Raw genomic sequence first — 23,984 nt, 5'->3', positions numbered from 1 at the left:
GAGAGTTAATAGTGTATCATCCTCTAGCTTACTTTATTTTTGCAATCGATATCTCTGTTTTCAAGCTTTTCACGTATGCCTTTACCATCCGATTATCCATCAAAACTTCTTTTCAACTAACAATTATCAAGTCAGTTCTTAAATACGTAATTTTCATTGCTGAAATGTCCTTCTAGTTGATATAGTTGTTAAAAAATTAGATAAAAAAGTTAGGGACATTGCAAAGCATCAAGAAATTTATAACACTATTTAAATTTTGAATTCGTGATGCATGGTGAAAAGCAAGTGACAATCTCTAGTTACCCCTCGATTTAGGTTTCATAAGCATCGATTGTCGCGCACCTAATGATTATCATAACGACCAGCTCAACATATACTACGAGGCCAATACAAGGTTTGTAGATTCTAGGACAAACATGCAAGTGTCTACCCGGGACATCGATCAAGACAACCAACAACAATCAAAGAGTCTCATGATCTTCCCCATTGGAAAAAGGAATTGTTACACATTAGTGCCAAAAATGGGAAAGGGCAACACATATTTGGTCAGGGCTTCATTTTGGTATGGGAATTATGATGGCAAGGATCAAACTCCAGCATTTGACCTCCATATTGATGTCAAATATTGGATCACGATGAACTCTTCATCTTGGATATACAGAGACATTATTTACACTCCTCCAAGAGACTACATACAAGTTTGCTTGGTGAATATCGGCTCAGGAGTTCCATTCATATCAGCTCTCGAGTTGCGATTACTGGATAACTCAACATACCAGATCAATTCCGGTGCACTTGTAAACCGAGGGAGATATCATTTAGGGAGTAACCACGCATACAGGTGATTTTCTTTGTTATTGCCTATGATATTCAGACGTTGACCACATTCATCAGTCTGTAAATGACATGTTGTTGTATACACATTTACTAAACATGCAATATCATTATGCAAAGCATGAACAATAGAAAACGTGATGTTATTCCCAAACCAATTTGTGTCGGCTTGTTCATCATCTTGCACTTACTGTTATGATTATTTGATTGGCGTTGGCATTAATAGGCATCCACAAGATGTATATGATCGCATCTGGAACATTAAGACTTATAGTGGAGGTTGCTCGTCAGTCAGCAACTTGACGGCCATCGTGACAAGTACAAGCAATGATGCCTATGAAGTTCCACCTGAAGTTTTGATGACTGCCACACAAGCACAAAATGTCACCGATCCTCTGAGTCTGTACTGGACCTCAGACAACTCCACTATTGTCTGGTATGTGTACTTTCACTTTGTGGAATTGCAACTGCAAAAGGGTCAATTCAGAGAATTCACAGTGTATGTACAAGACACATTCGTGAAAACTGTCATGCTCAAGAACCTAAAGCCAGTGACCATAGCCTCATTGCCCATAAGTGGACATAATTTGAGTCTAACTGTTAATGCGACAGCCCACTCTAGTCTGTCACCACTCTTCAATGCCGTCGAGTTTTTCACTGTGGCGCAGCTTCCAAATTCACCAACTTTTCTTGATGACTGTATGTATCTATCTATGTTCTCACCTAAGTTTTTGCTTGAATACTCTTTGATTTCCTTATGATCGTAGCTCTTTATTTGGTGGTTTAGTCAATGCCATGTATGATATCAACAAAACATATGGGGTGATCAGAGCAAGCTGGTAGGGTGATCCATGCATTCCTACACAGTATTCATGGAATGTTCTGAATTGTAGCTCTGATAGTTCTCCAAGAATCATCTCATTGTAAGTCTACAAAAACATATTTTCTGTGACTCAATGCTGTATTGGAACCGCACAAGTCTCGACGAAAGATAAGTTTACTTGACAATAACTATAGTACAGATTGGTAATACATCATGCGAAGAAAGGAAGATTTTGAAAATTAAGTCTCTAAATTGATGCCTTCCATGTTAAAGATTTTTTTTTTTTTTTTTTGACGGATAAAAAAATTGAAAAAAAAAACTTTTAAGTAGTGGGATTTTACTCTAATCGAGATAGCTGCTGATGTGCAGGAACCTGAGCTCTACTGAAAGGACTTATAGCTACATCGATCTCCTATTTGACAGCAGTTGTATCCCTGTATGCATTAGCATTTTTTTCTTCATTTTATTTAATTTGAACAGAAAGAGAATGGACGACACTAAGCCCAAAAAAAAGCGACACGCTTCTTTATCATGAGCATGATGTTCATTATCTACCTTACCCTGTTTTATGCATTTCAATAAGTACATGCATATGAAGTTTCTTAGCACTTTTTTGGCTTAAATTCAGGGATTTATCCAACAATTCATTAATTGGGTCCGTGCCAGACTTTTTAGCACAAATGCCGAGCTTGAAAGTTCTGTGAGTCACCGAGCTTTTAACGGAAAGATTATGTGTGGTCATCTAGCTCGAGTAAATGGCTATCAACTTCTAATCATGGATATTTGCAGGAATTTAAGTGGAAACAACTTGAATGGCTCTGTTCCTCAAACTCTCTTGAAGAAGACGACAGATGGATCGTTACTACTTAGGTTCGCTCATTGCCACGCTATCGTAACACTTCATTTAATCACTGATTATTATCTATACAATCTGCTTCCTCTTTCCGTATGTTGCTGATCACACTGAAGAATGAACAGAATAAAAGTGATAACTGCTCTTGTAGTTTTCTCTTTGATCAACTTATGTATGTAATATATGCACGGTCGGATATCCAAGAATTCATGTGCTAATCTTTTGGCATTGACATGTACCATCGACGTTTTTCGACAGCTTAGATGGAAATCCAAATCTTTGCCAATCAGACAACTGTCAGACCAGCAATGTGCAGCCGAAGAAAAGGGCATCTCTATTGCTCCAATCATTGCATCAGTTGCAGCCGCTCTGGTCTTGATTTTAGTGGGAGCTCTTGCAGTATTGTGGATAATCAAAAGAAGACAAATCCAAAGTAACTCTCTTGTGTATTGCATAGACAAGAGAAATCAAAAGTTTTACATGTGATTTTCTCAATCCGGGTTGGGTTTTCAACCCCAAACTGGTTTGACTGGTCCAATTGCTCATGGCCCTTTCGACAATCGGGCCCGGAAAAAGTGAACATGATAATCTTGCTTCGTGCATCACTGTTTCACGTTAAAAAACCTATGCACGCATTATTTGTTGATAGTATCATAATCGCGTCGACGCGTACCCACATCTCGTGTAGATAAAGGCACGAATAATTCCTCATTTGGTTGAGGTAACTCGCTTCGCTCTTTCTGGTTCATTTTTCATAACATGGTCTCTTCTTTATTTAAGTCATTACATACTTCTTCAAGAAGATTCTATTTGCAGTTAAGGCATATGATATCAGACCGAAGGTCATAATCTGCTTAACTCTGTTAAGGTTATGTAATTTCCTTTTCATTTCTCCAGATGTTACTACTACTACTACAACTACAAACTCTACCAGAGAATCTACTGGGACATTAAGGTTGTCAAAAAATCAACTTTTTACATCCACTGAGATTATAAGAATTACTAATAACTTTGGACCAATAATCGAAGAGGGAGGATTTGGGAAAGTTTACTTGGGCAGACTTGACAATGGCACTAAAGTCGCGGTAAAAATGTTATCTCGATCATCCAAGCAAGGCTACAAGGAGTTTCATGCAGAGGTTCGAAACATTACTGCAACTAGAATCAATATGTCATGTTTTCGATTTTTTGGGTGTTCTACTCATGACAAGCTCTGAAACCTTGATGTGCAGGCACAATTCTTGATGGTTGTTCACCAAGAAATCTAGTTTCACTTATCGGATATTGCGAAGAATTTGAAAACATGGCACTGATTTATGAATTCATGTTCCGTGGAAATGTTCAGCAACATTTGTCAGGTTTGTCACATATTTCCTTCTCCAAATTCTAACCAGATAAAGCATCACTTGGACTCTCGCTACACGACAGGACAACAGATGTCGATTTACATTTTATCTCAACCCTGTTCTTTCATAGTTCAGGCTTTTGGATTAATCGGTCAAGTGACATAGTCATTTATAGCACAATGGAAATGAAATTAACTTTCTCAGCAAATGAATAAAATGGAGAACAGGATTTTATCTTTTGTGATTGGAATACTTCCTTAATCCTCTACTTTCAAGCAGCACAAAACCCGAATGTTTTGAGTTGGAGCCAGAGACTACAAATCGCCATCGATGCAGCTCAAGGTACATAAAGTAGATTGATGAAATCTTTGTTCATATCCACAAGTCAAGCAACACGGTACACTTCATTAAGTTTTCTTTTTTGTTGGTGGTGCAGGGTTGGAGTAACTGCATAATGGTTGTAGACCTCCCATTGTCCATAGAGATTTAAAGACGCCCAATATTTTACTAAACGAAAACATGCAAGCGAAGATTGCTGATTTTGGATTATCGAAAGCATTTGCAACAGAGCATGATTCTCACATTTCAACTCACGTAGCAGGAATGCTTGGTTATCTTGATCCAGAGTAAGCAACTCGAACCACCAATTCTGAATACAAAGACCATTCCACCTAGGAAGCAAAATAACTGTACTTATTTAGACCAGCCCAACAGGCCCATACATTTTTTTCGTACATGTTTATGTTGGATACACGTTTGTAGATACGTTTTTGTAAAGGCAGTCTGGGCAATTATTGTCCTAATCAAAGCAATAATTCCTTTTGAATCCTCAGGTTTTATACATCTGGAAACTTGAGCAAGAAGAGCGATGTGTACAGCTTTGGCATAGTTTTATTTGAGCTAATCACGGGACGCCCGGCCATTATGAGAAGTCCAGAGGGCAGCAGCATGCACATACTTCACTGGGTGACTCCACTCATAGAAAGAGGGGACATCCAAAGCATTGTCGATCCCAGGTTAAATGGCCAATTCAGCATCAATTCTGCATGGAAAGCGGTGGAAATAGCCATGTCGTGTGTGCCGATTATGGCAGTCCAAAGGCCGGACATGAACCATGTTCTGTCAGAACTAAAAGAATGCTTGACAGCAGAGATCGGTTCAGGAAGAATTGAGTCTTTTGAGATTACCTCAATTGACGTTGATATCACTCCGAGTGCTCGTTAACCATACTTCATCTATAAGGTTATCATGTCCATCTTCCTTGTATAAGTTGTTGGTTATTACATCGAACGGATTCGAAAACTCTTGTGCAAAGTCTGCGCTTGTGACTTTAAATTGCAAGTGATGGATATTGGGGTTGTTGCTTTTCTAGTTTAGTGAATAAATGAGTGAATGGAGAGTTCACTTCACACTTCGACCCCTCTTTACAAGGCTACAAACTGTACAGTTATCAAGATGTTGATAGCTAGCCTTGCTCAGCCATCCATGTGAACCCCTGTATAACGCAGCAGAGGAAAAATGAATTTCTTTCGTTGTTATACCATCTGTTTTATGAACCAAAGTCATCTTTTGACAATCTTTGCCACCCACAACCACCAAAGTAATAGCCACCTGGCCAAAATGAGAAGCCCAAAGAGAAGCACTCACGTCACCCAATGGGCGTTGCCTCAAATCGAACGAAAGGATGTAGAGCATCATGGATCAGAGGCTACACGGGCAGTTCGGCACCACATCTGCTTGTTAACTAGTCGAGGCAGCAATGTCGTGTGTGGTCGTGACTGCAAACGAAAGGCCGAACATGAACCCGCATGCTGTTGGAGCTGAAGGAATGCTTGACTCTTTCTAGGCGTCGTACCTGATGAACTGAGGGATTTTGTTCTACTTCACCCTTCACGATCGCTGCTTATGATTTGGATAAACGTCTCTGAAAAAGTCCCACGCAGCAGTGCTGAATGCGCTCCAAAACCTTCCTTTGGGTTCTGTAATTGTGGACGATGTGATTTTCTTTGATGATATGATAGCATTTCAAGGTTTTGCATGTACCGTATCCTCCTATGAACTCATAGCGAGAGATGATATTGAAGAAAGGAAACTGCTGCTTTGCACTGAAAGAATCTTTGATTATATCTGTCGGCCGAGTAATCTAACGAATCTTTTACCACATGCCATGTAAGCTAGCAAATTTGCGCACGTATTGCGTGTTCCCAGAAAAAAAAAAAAAAATCAACGAACTCCCTAATGTTATATTGAGCCACCTTAACATGAGAAAGTTAAATTTCCAAATAATGAATTCCTAAGAATCTACAAGGATATTGTTTCAATATACAATGAAAGAGAAATATAGGGCAAGATTCGCTCTGATACCATGATGTGCAGGCGCAACTCCTGATGCCCTTCATCGTAGAAATCTGGTTTCACTTATCGGACGTTGCCAAGAACTCGAAAGCATGACGTTGATTTACGAATTCATGCCCGATGGAAATGTTTGATCACATTTGTCAGGTTTGTCTGATATTTCTTTTTGCAATTCTAACCAGATAAAGGATCTCTTAAACGCCAGCACGACACGTGTGAAGCTATATATTGTCTCAACACTGTTGTTTGATAGTTCAGGCTTTTGCATTAATTGGTCAAGTTACATACTCATTAATAGCACCATGGAGATAAAATTAACTTTTCAGCGGATGAGGACAGTAGTGTACAGGCTTCCACATCTTTCATGTTTCTGGAATACTCCTCATTTCTCTACTGTCCAGCAGCACACCACCCTAATGTTTTGAGCTGAAGCCAAAGACTACAAATCGCAATCGATGCAGCCCAAGGTACATAAAGTAGATCGATGACATCTTTGTCCACATTTCCACAAATTGAGCGACGCAACACATTTCATCAAGTTTTTTTTCTGCCGGTGGTGCAGGGTTGGACTACCTGCATAAGGGCTGCAAATCTCCCATTATCCATAGAGACAGCCAATATTTTACTAAACAAGAACAGGCAGGCAAACATTTGTGATTTTGGATTATCGAAAGCATTTGTAACAGAGCATGATTCTCATCTTTTGACTGGTCCAGTGGAAACGCCTAGTTATCTCAATCCAGAGTAAGTGACTCGAAAATCTCCGAATACAAAGACTATTCCACCTAGGAAGTAGAATAACAATAACTGTACTAATTTAGACCAGCACGAGAGGCCCATACATCTACTCATACACGTTTATGTTGCGTAGACCTATGTAAGTACATTTTTTTTTTTTTGTGAAGGCAGCTTTGGCAATAGTTGTACTAATCAAAGCAACAATTCCTCTTGAATCCTCAGGTTTCATATATCTGGAAGCTTGAGCCATAAGAGCGATGTATACAGCTTCTACATAGTTTTATTCGAGTTAACCACAGGCCGCCCCACCATTATAAGAAGTTCGGAGGGCAGCATGCACATACTTTACTGGGTAACTCCATTCGTAGAAAGAGGGGACGTCCAAAGCATTGTCAATCCAAGGTTAAATGACCAATTCAACATCGGTTCTGCACGGAAAGCGGTGGAAATAGCCATGTCGTGTGTATCAACGAAAGCGGTCCAAAGGGCAAACATAAACCGTGTTCTGTCTGAACTTAAAGAATGCTTGACCCTAGAGATCAGTTCACGAAGAGGCCAAAGAATGGAAAATAGTAGGAGAAGAAGTGAGTTGAAGATAACCACAATAGAGCTTGATGGTCCTCCTTATGCGCGTTAACCATACTTCATACATAAGTTTATCATGTCCATATTTTTCTTTTTCTTTTTATTCAAATTATGATGTCCATAGAAACTTGCCCAAAAAGTTCTAAATTTATTGCATTTTTACCAATTCAGTCATAAACTTTTTAATTATGCCAATTGAGTCATAAATATTTTCATATTTTGTCAATTGAATCCATCCAGTTAATTTTAGCTAAAAATTACTAACGTGAATATCAACCGTCCTACGTGACATGACCGGCATTGAGATAGATAATTTTAATTTTTTAATATGTTTTGTTTTTATTCTTTTCTTTTTCATTTTTTTTCTTTTCTTCTCTTCTCTTCTCTTCTCTTCTCTTCTCTTTTCCTTCTTTTCTTTTTTACGACCCTCACCTGCCATAATAATAAAATTAAAAAAAAAAGTAAAGAAGGAAAAGAAAATAAAGTAAAATTAATAAAAGAAATTTGAAAAATATATATGTCGGCGATTTCCAACCAAAATTGACTAAATTAATTGAAAAAAAAAATATGAGAGGTTTACAACTCAAGTGGTATAATTAAAGATTTAGAACTGAATTAATAAAAGTACAATAAATTATTACTTTTTGAATACTTTTTCCGATTGTTGTTAAAATAGTTTGTTATCCGGGAAAAAAGGTAACTCTTGGTCACAAATAGAGTGACTCTTGGTGATGAAACAATGTGATTCTTAGTTTTTTTTTTTTTTTTTTTTTTTGATTCTTAGTTATGAAAAGAGGTAATTTTTAACATGAAAAGTTATGATAGTTTATCATGAAAAATGGTGACAGTGGGGATAAAGTACTTACGCCAAGAGATGTATTGATCGGTTGTCTATAAATATAATCAAATCATTTATGTTCATTACAATTGTTCAAAATAACAATTTCTTCTTGTAACTCTCTTCCTCTCTTTATATATGCCAACTATGATAACACATTCAAGGTAAAATTTCAAAAGAAAAATTAAGTAATTGTTGAACTAGTTTCTCTATCACTTTGGTGTGTATCTTGAAGGTAATTTTTTTTTTAAGCCTCACAAGAATAATAATGGGGGGTAAATAGTACCTTAAGGATAGTAATCTTCATCACACATCAAAGTGTCAAACATCTATAAATTATTGCTCTATTTTCATCAACATTCAAAATTTTCCCAATAATCTTGAGGTATTATTATTTTTACGGAGATGGAGATAGTAGCTGCATCAACTACTCACAATCTTCACATATAAACATTATTGAAACTTTTGTTTCTATTTATATGCTTAAGTCATTTTTGTCACAACCTACTGTTAAACAATGATTTACCTAAAGTTCAACTAATGGATTATTAAGTTTAACCTTATTTTGGGCTCCCCCAAGCCTATACAAATTCGCAACTTAGGTCAAGTCATCAGTATGTAAATCAATTTCATTTGGAGTCTCCACTAATTAATTTATGGTGGGTCAATAAAAACTCAAGTAATACATCGAGAAAAACACTATACCTTACGGACTAGAAATTGTGGATGACATGACATGACATTGTAATTTAATTATTTTATTTACAATTAACAATTTTTTAGTATAATGTTGACTCCTATATATTTCACAAGGAGGTAAAAATGTGCTATTTGTAGAATTTTTTTTTTTTGGGAAACCATTTAAAAAAAACAACAATATTTTCCGGTGGTTGAAACTTGAAAATAAACTAGAAAAATTTTCCCTTGTTTGGAGGAAATCTTATTTGATTTTTCTAAGTAAACATACGCTATTCGGGTACTAATGATTTGTGTGTGGGTACATAAGGAACCCAGCACGAGTATAGGAGTCTCAAGCCGGATACCAACTCCCAGGCATGAGCATGGGCACTAGTCTTGGGTCATCAAAATCAAACCAAGAACTCAATGCCTGTGCCCAACTCCCTCATGCCCTAACCCGGGTCTACCATCAATTAGAGATGTCACGTTTTATATCTTACTGGGCTTAGAACAGACAAAATCCTGTTATGTCCAAATAAACTGTCTAAGGTCAGCAATTCATACTCTTCACAGCTCCACAGAAACAAGAAGAGAAAATAAGAAAACGTGTCCTACATCCACGATTTTTTTGTTTTTGCTAAAATGCTACCTCCACTTACTTGTGCGCGAAATCAAATACGCGTGACTGATGACCCTCTTGTAATGGAAGAGACCCCCATCGCCAAGGTCCAAAATGGAATGACAGTCATGGGTTAAATATGCTGAAAGCATGCCATGGCTTAATAAGGTCATGTCAATCCAATGTCCACTTCAGAGTCAAGACAAGGGCAGCAAACACTTCAACGTAGATTAACAAGTTTTAAAGCACCAATAAGAAGATTCTGGCCCTCACCTGCACATATATAAGGGCCTACTCGAAGCATAACCAGGAGATCAAGCTTCTTGCACAAGTTGAGAAAAGATATTATATGTGCAATTCCCTCAAAGACTGTCTCCCCCGGTTTCGGTTCATGCAGATTCCAAGGAACATATGTCTGGATAGTGTTCAAACATAGGGCTTTTGCTCTCAGCAATCTGTCTTCCCAATACTGCATGCACAATAAATGCCCAAGTGTAATTGATTCGTTAAATGGAAGTGGGCAAAGGTTGCTTCAAGCAAAGAATCCTTCTGGTCAGATTGAAAGAAGATGCTGAATTATATTAAGACGTGAACAAGTCCTTCAGTGAGGGGCTCCCTGAATTTGTCGTGGAGCTCTAGATTTTATTGCTTCCTGATGGAGCAGAAAGTCATCTTCTAAAACAATCTCAAGTTCAAAGTTCCTCTTCTAGCCTAAATTAGATGCATTACCACATGCAGTAATACTGCTTCAGATATGGCTAATATAACAGCTTCTCTTCTTAAAAAAGTGTATCTCCACGTAGAAAGGAGAACTATTTGTGAGTAGCATTTGGAAAAAAGCATATATAACAATTGTCACAAAAACCCATTGTAATCTAATCACATGAGTAAGAAGAACGACTAAAGGAAAGAAACGAAAATAGCTCCAGGAGCACCCGGAAATAGTGAACATCTCCACCGATTATCTGAAAGGGATAGCCATCTTTCCAGAACTTGTCACTGTCGATCTCAAATTTCCAACTACTAGACTGATTAAAGTAAATTGCAATTAGACTCAGGTACAGAAGCAACCCAACAGAAATTCAACCACGCAATGATAGGGATTTACAATCAAAGGCAGGTAGTGTCGACGAAAGTGAGATGCACACTGTGAACGAGCATAATAAACCAAAAACTAAACTACAATCACATTGCAAAACCGCTTTTTCAATCGGTGAACATAATCTAGAAAGGTGGACACAAAACAGCAGGAACTTGCAGCTTAAGGCAGCTCCGATAAGCGAAAGTCCTCTTAAACGAAGTTAAACACAACACTTGAAAGCAGAAACTATCTAGCATCGATGAATTAGAACGAACAGCTACATTATAGTCCGATGACAAGTAAATTACTGCAGCTGACACACTGATCAACAGCATTTAAAGTCGGCCATCGCTTAGAAACAGCAAAGTGTCATGGCCCGAAAGAAGGCCAATCCGAGAGGTTCCCAAGGGATGGCCGTGACTCATCCGTGGAGGACCTCCTACTTTCACTCGGATTCCATCAAGTCTTCTCCCCGAAGTTTTCAAGGGCGGGCGACACCGTCATTACGCCTGATTCTAGAGAACTCTATCTTTATTTATGTCGGTAGCTAGTAGTTAACATTTATGTCAGTAGTTGAGGCAGTGTGATCTCGTCCGCCGGATCAAATTTAAATCAACGGATGTCATCCGAGGGCCTCAAGTATAAAAAGGGTGCCCTCCCCTTATTTGTAACCATCTAACTATTTCAGTAATACAAAGCTCATTTCTTTCCAGAGCTCCTCTCTCTAAACTTTCTCTCTCTACGATCCGGGTATACGAGCGAGTGAGCGTTCAATCGGCCCGTGACAAGCAAAGCGACTAGAACGGACAGTTTTAAGTCATTTCATACGTCAATCGCACGCCAAGCATCGAACATACGATGCTAACAAAACGCGAACAAATTCAACTCAGCTCAAAGCAATCGAATTCCATCAAAGGCAGCTCAAACTGATCGAATCCAATGACGGCGGCACGTATGAAATGCTTGTTTCCTCTAATCTCACCTCACTGATGAATTTTTCTAATGCATGGATCTTGAAAGCCCCGCTTGCGTCTATGAATTGAGTAAGCAGGGTCATCTGTCCATGAAAAATCGCCACAGCTTTCATAACAAATGTGATAACAAACATACTCCTGATTATAAACTAAAAGGGAAATACAATTAAGCGTTAAATCTGACATACTTTCGTGATTGAACCCCTTCCCGAACAGTATATCTTGATCATTTATTCAATTTATATGGTCGGATAGATTAAAAGAGAAATAAGGCGTTAAATCAACGTATTTTTATGATGATCTAATGCTTATCTATGCAATTAATAGGTACCTGTATCGACGACCGGGAACGGAGGAGACTCCATGATCGGCAAATCCCGAGCGCTCGTCCCTCAATCACAGAGCACCTGTTCAATAGAAACTAAAACTCTGAGATCACCGACCAACTTGCAATATCCAACGGACTGCCTCGCGAAATTCGCCTAAAAACAATGGGGCAATCAACGATAATCAAGAAGATTCTCAAAGCCTACCGGAGTCTCCGGACAGAAGGAGAAGGGAATTCTTTGGTGCGAGGGGAAAGTATTAGTAATAGCTACTAGCTAGGGCCGTCAAAATGGTTTGCTCGTACGAGATGGGCCCCAAAGTATCTCCCGAGCCCAAAATTCAAAATGGGCCCCGGCGGACCCGAAACCGGCTCTTCGATCCGTGCCGTGCTGACCTGGAATTTGGGCCTGTGTGGGTTTTCATTTGGGAATTGCCTCTCTCACACAAAGCGACAAAGAAATTATGGGAAGACATATTGAATGGGGCTTCATCATTGGGGCGAGGGGCTTGACGATGAGGGATGTCGGCCGGAGATGGTGGGGCTATGTCGGAAGGGTGTGGTGGTGGCTTGGAAGAAACTAAGCTTTGTTGGTTTTGGGAAGAAGACGGGTTGCAAATGGGCCGGGCGCACCGGGCCTTGTGGGAACCGGCCTCAACAGACCGAGTTCGATCGCCAAGGATCTAGAAATTAGAACATTTCTTTCCTTTCTAGGGGGAAAAAGTTTAGGAAATTGAATTAGTCAAGAAAAAAAAAAAAAAAACTAACTGGAATTTGGGGTAAGGAGAGGAAGCTCAACCTCTTCAAACAATAGAGCGTGCAGGCAGGACGCCAAGTTTCCGAACTACCACTGCTAGTCCCTTATGGTCTTCGGACCTATGGATCCAGCACTATGTGCAATTAATGTCTAAATTACTCGACTTTGTTAAATAATAATTTAAATCAATAATGCAGATTTTTTTTTTTAATCTACATTAGGAAGAGGATAGTGCATGTGTGCGGTGAAATTTGATAGCATTTAGACAGCAAAGAGGTAAGGCAAAAAGTTTGCACGCGTGGATACAGTGGAGCATATATAGTACTTGGTAGATTTTTTTCGTTCCTATTTATGTCATAAGTATCCTATTCATTGATCACTTGAACGTACAATATTGCATTTTATAGCTTCGATATCATGCAATATCAGCTCATTCGTGGCTCCATTTACTCATGATTTTTTCCAACATATGCACATACTTTATAGGCATATGTAATTGTTGCAAAAAATAAGTGATCAAACAAATAGTAAATGAAACAAGAAAATAAATCAAATATTGAATTTACATGGTTCGATTGATGCGATCTATTCCATTTGGACACATAACATGCATTATCTAAGTTGACTTCATATTATAATCGGTCAATTTCTTGGTAGGCTTCAGGTCCAACTGCGAGTTTGTTGCCTATCCAAAAGGTCATAATCAATTAATCTACTAGGCGAAACCTCATCCAATGAAATTGATGATTCTTTGTTGGTCTTCTACTAGATCCAAACTTTCATTCTCTATAATTGAGTTGACCATTTGAAGTGACTAATATATCAGCCATTGATAGAGGAACCATTCCCCCGATACTAATTTACAAGTGCACGTCCTGTTCATGAACTGGCATTTAGTGAAGTACTAACATATTCTTATGACTCATTAAAACATTGATGTTGTTCTTCTTGGCCTTGAGATGGTAGATCTCTCTCTCTCTCTCTCTCTCTCTCTCTCTCTCTCTCTCTCTCTCTCTCTCTCTCTCTCTCTCTCTCTCTCTCTCTCTCTCTCTCTCTCTGTGAAATGCATAAATCAATGAGAAGAAAGGTTTGATATGCCATGAAGATCTTGAAGATGTTGTGTGACATCCAGAATTTTAAGTATTGTTTTCTATTAAATTAATCAGGCATTTCATTGATGCGTCTATAGGGTTATTCTCAAAGCTGATCACTCTCGAGATAACTAGACTAATTGGGTAAGCCATTAAAGAATATTAAGGCAATAGACTTGAGAATTCGACCAAGAATCGGCTTCTCGACCGTGTTCATCTTTAGAGGTCATTACTACACAGTTAAAAATCGAATTGAGATTAAAGATAGGTCGGTTGGACTAAGATATGTGGCCGATCGTAGGTGACTTCACTAAATTGGAAAATTCTCGTCGGCCGGCACTAATTTTATTTTTATATCGTTTTGGTACCCTGTGTCTGTAATTGAGTCATCGAGATTTTCACGACAATCGAGAGTTGCCAATGTGTCGAGTGGGTTCATTGTGACTCGAAGAAAATCAACCACGAGTCAATTGCCCTAGAAAGTTCTAAAACCTACCCGGTAGTCTAGGTCACGCTAAAAGCACGCCAGGAGTGAAATTAACCGTCATTTTGAGTCGGATTTCATAAATCGAAAGTTCGGTGATGTCATGCTATTTTAGAAACATTAATTCAGTCTCAAAAAGATTTTTCGGAGATTTCGAGATTTCGAGATTTTTACGGAAAATGGGTTCGGACATTGCGGAATTTTGGCGAAATCCAGATTGGTTAAATTGATAGAAAATTGGACTTCCAACTGGCCTTTAAGTGTCGAGATTTATAGAAAATTTCTTGAGATTTTTACATTAAAAGTGGATCTGATTTGGGAATTTATTGGAGTTCAAATGGTGAAATTCGTATGATTGGATGAGGCAGCAATTTTGGACTTTAAATTTGTTTATTTGTGAGTTGATAAGCTTGAAATTGATTGGGGGACAAAGAGGAGTGTAATGTGGACTTGTGGGGCCAAAACATTAAATGTATTGGCTAAGATTTCTGATTATTGTTCCCTCTTAGCTGGCTCCCTCATCCGCACGTTGGAATCTTCTCGGGCAAGCTTGATTTGCCGACCTCAGCTTCTGCATCTCTCGGCCCCAAAAACCCCGCAGCTCCTCGCCAACGTTTTCATCATTTCAACGCCACGAAAACTTCTGTCCCGTGTCTCCACTTCGCTGTTCCAGTCATCACCGAAGAAGCTGCATCGTGTCTTCACGCCTGACAAAATCGTCCACAACCGCAGCTGCTTGAAGACGCCGAGGCAACACCGAAGCCAGCGAAGCCTTTCCCCGCGTGCGTCCTCCTTCGATCAACTGGTCCGTGTGTGTCTTCGGCCCAGCTCCACGGAATCAACTCCTGCAGCATCGTGTCTTCTCCTTGTCGGTCAACAAACCGGCGTTGAAGATCACCAACGAAGCTACTTCATTTTCTCCTTCGCTGCCAGCTCGTGTCTTCATCCCCTACCACCGATTGAAGCCAACGACGCCAGCTGCAACGTCTCACCAAACCAGCATAGTCACCGAAGATACTTTGGTCAACAGAAGCCAGCTACTGAAGCTGGGTTGATTTTTGTCTTCTTCGTCCAGCAGCGAACGAAGCGCTTGCAGCACGCCACATCCGAGTTTCTCTCCCAGTAACGTCAAAAAAAAAAAAAAAAAAAAAAAAAAATTTCGGTATCCCAGTGACCGAAGCTGCTTCCGTCCTCTTCGTGGCCCATCTCTTCACTTTCGGGCCCAACCAAATTCAGTCCAACGTGCAGTCCAGTTCAGCCTTTGTAGGTCATTTGCGCCGCAAATCAGGCCCAGCAAATTCAGCTCTGAAGCCCAGCAAAGCCAGCAGTTTTCAGCCCAAGAAGCCAGTCCAGCTCAGCCCATTTTCACAGCATTAGTTTGGCCCAAGTTCAAGCCCAATTCAGTTCAGTTTTAGTCTTGAAGCCCAGATCAACTCAGCCCAAGAATTTGAGCAGGCCCAAGCCCAAAGTTTCTACGGGCTTGCTAGGTTTTAGGCCCGGCCCGAGAGTTTGTCATCGCGTCGCCGTCGCAGTGTTCTGATACCCGCTTTTACCAAGTGAGTTTTACTCACTAATGCTTTATTAGTAGACTAATATGCCTAAGGGTTAATTAGATTTAAATTAATTGCAATTAGGTGGATAGATTAGATTAAAATAATTAAATTAGAGACTTGTTAATGCATGTTAGTTAAATTGATGGTGTAATTAGTAAGTAGACATGTCCTATTAACTATTGAATGCATCTTGGGATTTTTCCCGTCCCTTATCGGGTATTATTTAAGCAATTCGGGCCTAGAAGGAATTTTTAGGAATTTAATATTAATTTTCGAAATTAATTTATTTAATTATTTATTTCGGGAATTCAACTGGGATGGCCAGTGACCGGGATTTATGATGATGATTGTGGTATAGTCCGTTTATTTAATTAAGCTTTATATTGTGCTAAATTGAATTTATCGTATTTATTTATTTAATTTTCGAAATTAATTAGTTATTTAATTGTTTTTCCGGAAATTCACCCGAGATGGCCGGTGACCGGAATTTCATGCTAATTGTCATGGTGCAATCATTTTATTTATTTGAGCCCTACATTGCGCGGAATTGAATTGATTGTGTAAATTAAGGATTTATCCCAAATTGAATGAAATTGAGTGATTGATTGGTTGATGGCCGAGTATGACTATTTAGCATTGATGAGCTGTAAAGCAGAGGGAACTATGAAAGTGAATTAGGAAAATTCTTGGCTGAAACCAATCAGGACCGATGTAATGAGACATACGTGGTTCGGTGATTAAATGATATCACTGGTGAAAACGGCGCCTTAAAGAACGCACGAGTGCTGTTTATTACATGCAGCGATATGGACATACGTGGTTCGGTGATGGAGAGTATCCCTGGTGAAAACGGTGCCTTAAAGAACGCACAAGTGCTGTCCATTATACACGTCACCTTGGCAGAAGTAACGCCCGAGAGCATTAATGAAGCTCTGTGACTAAGTGTACTGCTAGAGGTGTGATGATGGGAAGTGAAGTGACCCAAAGATGGTTTGACTAACATGTGAATCGACTAAGTCAATTGATCAATGAGTTGATCCAGAGGTTGTGAATTGATTGAATGTTTTAATGCAATATATGAGGCATATGTGCATAACCTTAAATTGCAGGTTGGAAACTGATGTCAAAGTAAGTCATCTGACTCGTGTTGTGCTAGGTAACCTGGTAATGTATTGATTTCCTAATCGAGTCTTAGGGGGTAGAACTTGCTGAGACATAGTCTCATTGGTTGTTGTAAAAACCAATTTCAGGCCCTTAGGTGGAAGGTCTTCAAGAGGAGGATTCCAAGAAAAGCCTGGCGAGGAATCAGAGGAGGGTGAAGAGGATGATTTTGAGTACGACTTGCAGAAGGATTGAGACCTCCCTCATTTTGAAAACCTTGTGAATATTTGTAGATTTGTTAAATCAGACCTCGGTGAATAGTACTGTGAAGTATAATGAAAGCTTGTTATGTATGTATAAAAGTTTGGTTATACGTTTTCAATATGAAAATATGGCCTTACTTTTCTATCCCATTGTTTTATTGTCTGTGAATTTATAATTGCTTCCGCATGTGCTTAATTAAAGAAAGGGTCGGCGATACATAGTCCTGGGATATCGCATTCTAAAATCGACCAAGTAGAAGGATGTGCGCGCGTCCGAGGATCGGGGCGTGACATGTTGCATGTCTTGGTTGGTTGTCTAGCTCTAGGAGTTTTCGCTCGTGGGCAACAAAATCCAGGTTCTATACAAAATCCAGGTTCTATCTCTCACATACACGCGTGCTTACAGTGATCATTGAATTGTGAAGAGTTAGAGACGTTAGATAAAAGGGATTTTAGAAAACAGCACGGTGATGATTTAGTGTCTACCTTTCTTTCCATTGGCAATCGACCTTGCAAGCAGAAGACAAAAAATAGTCATACTTAAATTTTCTTAGAAAATGAGTATTGAGTATATAAGCGGAGTTGAGCTCAAGGAGTTTTAACGTTTTTTAAATTACACATAGCAATAATTTGTACACAACTTTAGGAATTTAGCAAAGTTAAGGCCGTTCTACATTCTCTACGAAACATCCACAGATCCTCCTTTATAATGGAGAGTTAGTAGTGTATCATCCTCTAGCTTACTTTGTTTTTGCAATTGATATCCCTGTTTTCAAGCTTTTCACGTATGCCTTTACCATCCGATTATCCATCAAAACTTCTTTTCAACTAACAATTATCAAGTCAGTTCTTAAATACGTAATTTTCATTGCTGAAATGTCCTTCTAGTTGATATAGTTGTCAAAAAATTAGATAAAAAAGTTAAAGGGACATTGCAAAGCATCAAGAAATTTATAACACTATTTGAATTTCGAATTCGTGATGCATGGTGAAAAGCAAGTGACAATCTCTAGTTACCCCTCGATTTAGGTTTCATAAGCATCGATTGTGGTGCACCTAATGATTACCATGACGACTAGCTCAACATATACTACAAAGCCGATACAAGGTTTGTAGATTCTGGGACTGATGGATTTATGAGATGGGCTTAAGGCCCATCCACTCAAGTTGGGCCCAAAAGGCCCGGCCCACGGGAATAAGGCCCGTGGAGGGGGAAGGTATAAAAGGGAGGAGAGAGAGAGAGAGAAGACAACGTTTTGCAATTAAAACGTACGTCTTCTCTTCTCCCGCGCACTCTCTCCCTTCCAAAAGGAAACAGTAAGCAAACGGCCCTTTCCTTCTTCCTTCAAGGCGTCATCGGATCGAACGGGGCTAGAATTTCTTCCTCTTCTTCAGCGTTGGTGTTTAATCTGTGGCTAACAAGGTACGCTTGAATCCGTGGTGTGCTTTACGATCGGTGATGCGTGTTTTCCCGGGCTTCGTCTTCCGCATTGATTTAGGGGTTCGATTCGGTGTCGAATCCGGTTTTCGGGGATCCGTTATTCCCAACAGGGACAAACATGCAGGTGTCTACCCAGGTCATCTACCAAAACAACCTACAACAATCAAAGAATCTTAGGATCTTCCCCAATGGAAAAAGGAATTGTTACACATTAATGCCCGATAAAGGAAAGGGCAACCCATATTTGGTCAGGGCTTCATTTTGGTATGGGAATTATGATGGGAAGAATCAAACCCCAGCATTTGACCTCCATATTGATGTTAACTATTGGAACACGGTGAACTCTTCGTCTTGTATAAGCAAAGAGATTTTTTACACTCCTCCAAGAGATTATATACAAGTTTGCTTGGTGAATACTGGCTCGGGAGTTCCATTCATATCAGCTCTCGAGTTGCGGTTGATGAATAACTCGACTTATCAGATCAATTCCGGTGCACTTGTAACCAACTAGAGATATAAATTAGGGAGCCTAAACACATATAGGTGATTTTCTTTGTTATTGCCTATGATATCCAGACGTTGATCACATTCATCAGTCTGTAAATGACATGTTGGTGTATACACATTTACTAAACATGTGATTTCACATTATGCAAAGCATGAACAATAGAAAACGTGCTATTATTCCCAAACCAATTTGTGTCGGCTTGTTCATCATCTTGCACTTATTGTTATGATTATTTTTGCGTCGGCATTAATAGGCATCCAGAAGATGTATGTGATCGCATCTGGAACAATGAGACTTATAGCGGAGGTTTGTCGTCAGTCAGCAACACGACGGCCATTGCGACAAGTACAAGCAATGATGCCTATAAGGTTCCGCCTGAAGTTTTGATGTCCGCCATACAAGCACAAAATGTCACTGATCCTCTGAGTTTGTTTTGGACCTCAAACGACTCCACTATTGTCTGGTATATATACTTCCACTTTGTGGAATTGCAAATGCAAAAGGATCAATTCAGAGAACTCACAGTGTACGTACAAGACACATTCGTGAAAACTATCATGCTCAAGAACCTAAAGCCAATGACCATAGCTTCATTGCCCATAAGTGAACATAATTTGAGCTTCACTATTAATGCGACAGCCCACTCTAGCCTGCCACCGCTCCTCAATGCCATCGAGTTTTTCACTACGATGCAGCTTCCAAATTCACCGACTTTTCTTGATGACCGTATGTATATATCTATGCTCTCACCTAAGTTTTTGCTTGAATGCTCTCTGATTTCCTTATGATCGTAACTCTTTATTTGGTGGTTTAGTCAATGCCATGTATGACATCAAGAAAACATATGGGGGTGATTAGAGCAAGCTGGCAGGGTGATCCATGCATTCCTACACAGTACTCATGGAATGATCTGAATTGTAGTTCTAATAGTTCTCCAAGAATCATCTCATTGTAAGTCTACAAAAACATATTTTCTGTGACACAATGCTGCATTGGAACCGCACAAGTCTCGAAAGATAAGTTTACTTGACAATAACTATAGTACAGATTGGTAATACATAATGCGAAGAAAGGAAGATTTTGAAAATTAAGTCTCTAAATTGATGCCTTCCATGTTAAAAGTTTTTTTTTTACCGGAAAAAAATAAATAAATAAGCGGTGGGATTTTACTCTAATCGAGATAGCTGCTGATGTGCAGGAACCTGAGCTCTAGTGGACTGAAAGGACTGATAGCTACATCGATCTCCAATTTGACAGCAGTTGCATCCCTGTATGCATTAGCAGTTTTTTTTTTCTCCATTTTATTTAATTTGAACAGAAAGAGAATGGACGACACTAAGCCCAAAAAAAGCGACACGCTTCTTTATCATTAGCATGATGTTCATTATCTACCTGACCCTGTTTTATGCATTTCAATAAGTACATGCATATGAAGTTTCTTAGCACTTTTTTGGCTTAAATTCAGGGATTTATCCAACAATTCATTAACTGGGTCCGTGCCAGACTTTTTAGCACAAATGCCGAACTTGAAAGTTCTGTGAGTCACTGAGCTTTTAACGGAAAGATTATGGGCGGTCATCTAGCTCGAGTAAATGGCTATCAACTTCTAATCATGGATATTTGCAGGAATTTAAGTGGAAACAACTTGAATGGCTCTGTTCCTCAAACTCTCTTGAAGAAGACGACAGATGGATCGTTACTACTTAGGTTCGCTCATTGCCACGCTATCGTAACACTTCATTTAATCACTGATTATTATCTATACAATCTGCTTCCTCTTTCCGTATGTTGCTGATCACACTGAAGAATGAACAGAATAAAAGTGATAACTGCTCTTGTAGTTTTCTCTTTGATCAACTTATGTATGTAATATATGCACGGTCGGATATCCAAGAATTCATGTGCTAATCTTTTGGCATTGACATGTACCATCGACGTTTTTCGACAGCTTAGATGGAAATCCAAATCTTTGCCAATCAGACAACTGTCAGACCAGCAATGTGCAGCCGAAGAAAAAGGGCATCTCTATTGCTCCAATCATTGCATCAGTTGCAGCCGCTCTGGTCTTGATTTTAGTGGGAGCTCTTGCAGTATTGTGGATAATCAAAAGAAGACAAATCCAAAGTAACTCTCTTGTGTATTGCATAGACAAGAGAAATCAAAAGTTTTACATGTGATTTTCTCAATCCGGGTTGGGTTTTCAACCCCAAACTGGTTTAACTGGTCCAATTGCTCATGGCCCTTTCGACAATCGGGCCCGGAAAAAGTGAACATGAATCTTGCTTCTGTGCATCACTGTTTCACGTTAAAAAACCTATGCACGCATTATTTGTTGATAGTATCATAATCGCGTCAACGCGTACCCACATCTCGTGTAGATAAAGGCACGAATAATTCCTCATTTGGTTGAGGTAACTCGCTTCGCTCTTTCTGGTTCATTTTTCATAACATGGTCTCTTCTTTATTTAAGTCATTACATACTTCTTCAAGAAGATTCTATTTGCACTTAAGGCATATGATATCAGACCGACGGTCACAATCCGCTTAACTCTGTTAAGGTTATATAATTTGCTTTTCATTTCTCCAGATGTTACTACTACTACTACAGCTACAAACTCTACCAGAGGAGAATCTACTGGGACATTGAGGTTGTCAAAAAATCAACTTTTTACATCCACTGAGATTACAAGAATTACTGATAACTTTGGAACAATAATCGGAGAGGGAGGATTTGGGAAAGTTTACTTGGGCAGACTTGACAATGGCACTAAAGTCGCGGTAAAATTGTTATCTCGATCATCAAAGCAAGGCTACAAGGAGTTTCATGCAGAGGTTCGAAACATTACTGCAACTAGAATCAATGTCATGTCTTCGATTTTTTGGGTGTTCTACTCATGACAAGCTCTGAAACCTCGATGTGCAGGTGCAACTCCTGATGGTTGTTCACCATAGAAATCTAGTTTCACTTATCGGATATTGCGAAGAATTTGAAAACATGGCACTGATTTATGAATTCATGTTCCATGGAAATGTTCAACGACATTTGTCAGGTTTGTCGCATATTTCCTTCTCCAAATTCTAACCAGATAAAGCATCACTTGGACTCTCGCTACATGACAGGACAACACGTGTCGATTTACATTTTATCTCAACTCTGTTCTTTTATAGTTCAGGCTTTTGGATTAATCGGTCAAGTGACATATTCATTTATAGCACAATGGAAATGAAATTAACTTTCTCAGCAAATGAATAAGTTGGAGAACAGGATTTTATATCTTTTGTGATTGGAATACTTCCTTAATCCTCTACTTTCAAGCAGCACAAAGCCCGAATGTTTTGAGTTGGAGCCAGAGACTACAAATCGCAATCGATGCAGCTCAAGGTACATAAAGTAGATTGATGAAATCTTTGTTCACATATCCACAAGTCAAGCAACACAGTACGCTTCATTAAGTTTTCTTTTTTGTTGGTGGTGCAGGTTTGGAGTACCTGCATAATGGTTGTAGACCTCCCATTGTCCATAGAGATTTAAAGACGTCGAATATTTTACTAAATGAAAACATGCAAGCAAAGATTGCTGATTTTGGATTATCGAAAGCATTTGCAACAGAGCATGATTCTCACATTTCAACTCACGTAGCAGGAACGTTTGGTTATCTTGATCCAGAGTAAGCAACTCGAACCACCAATTCTAAATACAAAGACCATTCCACCTAGGAAGCAAAATAACTGTACTTATTTAGACCAGCGCGACAGGCCCATACATTTTTTTCGTACATGTTTATGTTGAATACACGTTTGTATGTACGTTTTTGTAAAGGCAGTCTCGGCAATTATTGTCCTAATCAAAGCAACAATTCCTTTTGAATCCTCAGGTTTTATACATCTGGAAACTTGAGCCAGAAGAGCGACGTGTACAGCTTCGGCGTAGTTTTATTTGAGCTAATCACAGGACGCCCGGCCATTATGAGAAGTCCAGAGGGCAGCAGCATGAACATACTTCACTGGGTGACTCCACTCATAGAAAGAGGGGACATCCAAAGCATTGTCGATCCCAGGTTAAATGGCCAATTCAGCATCAATTCTGCATGGAAAGCGGTGGAAATAGCCATGTCGTGTGTGCCGATTATGGCAGTCCAAAGGCCGGACATGAACCATGTTTTGTCAGAACTAAAAGAAAGCTTGACGGCAGAGATCGGTTCAGGAAGAATTGAGTCTCTTGAGATTACCTCAATTGACGTTGATATCACTCCAGGTGCTCGTTAACCATACTTCATCTATAAGGTTATCATGTCCATCTTCCTTGTATAAGTCGTTGGTTATTAGATTGAACGGATTCGAAAACTTTTGGGCAAAATCTGCGCTTGTGACTTTAAATTGCGAGTGATACATATTGGGGTTGTTGCTTTTCTAGCTTAGTGAATAAATGAGTGAATGGGAGAGTTCACTTCACACTTCGGCCCCTCTTTACAAGGTTACAAACTGTACAGTTATCAAGACGTTGATAGCTAGCCTTGCTCAGCTATCCATGTGAACCCCTGTATAACGCAGCAGAGGAAAAATGAATTTCTTTCGTTGTTATACTCTCTGTTTTATGAACCAAAGTCATCTTTTGACAATCTTTGCCGCCCACAACCACCAAAGTACTAGCCACCTGACCACCACGAGAAGCCGAAAGAGCAGCATTCACGTCACCCAATCGGCATCGCCTCTCATCGAACAATAGGATATAGAGAG

General features: G+C 39.3%; 1 protein-coding gene and 1 pseudogene across 1 annotated transcript; both read left to right on the top strand.

Annotated features, from left to right (window-relative positions):
• The first annotated feature begins 521 nt into the window (after positions 1–521).
• LOC120287016 lies at positions 522–5,248 on the top strand (annotated as a pseudogene).
• A 13,609-nt stretch (positions 5,249–18,857) lies between these two features.
• Positions 18,858–23,513, top strand: LOC104424062 (probable LRR receptor-like serine/threonine-protein kinase At4g29180). The gene is given in 14 exon segments (XM_039299654.1): positions 18,858–19,238; positions 19,336–19,349; positions 19,501–19,973; positions 20,062–20,099; positions 20,101–20,198; positions 20,446–20,517; positions 20,713–20,784; positions 20,874–20,954; positions 21,196–21,371; positions 21,835–22,079; positions 22,171–22,297; positions 22,564–22,629; positions 22,726–22,915; positions 23,123–23,513. Coding segments are annotated over 14 exon segments (2,424 nt in total).
• The last annotated feature ends 471 nt before the right edge of the window (positions 23,514–23,984 follow it).

Source organism: Eucalyptus grandis, chromosome 8 (genome assembly GCF_016545825.1).
Source record: "Eucalyptus grandis isolate ANBG69807.140 chromosome 8, ASM1654582v1, whole genome shotgun sequence".
Taxonomy (NCBI): Eukaryota; Viridiplantae; Streptophyta; class Magnoliopsida; order Myrtales; family Myrtaceae; genus Eucalyptus; species Eucalyptus grandis.
The sequence above is the reverse complement of the archived record's forward strand: the minus strand, read 5'-3'. Positions and strand labels throughout refer to the sequence as shown.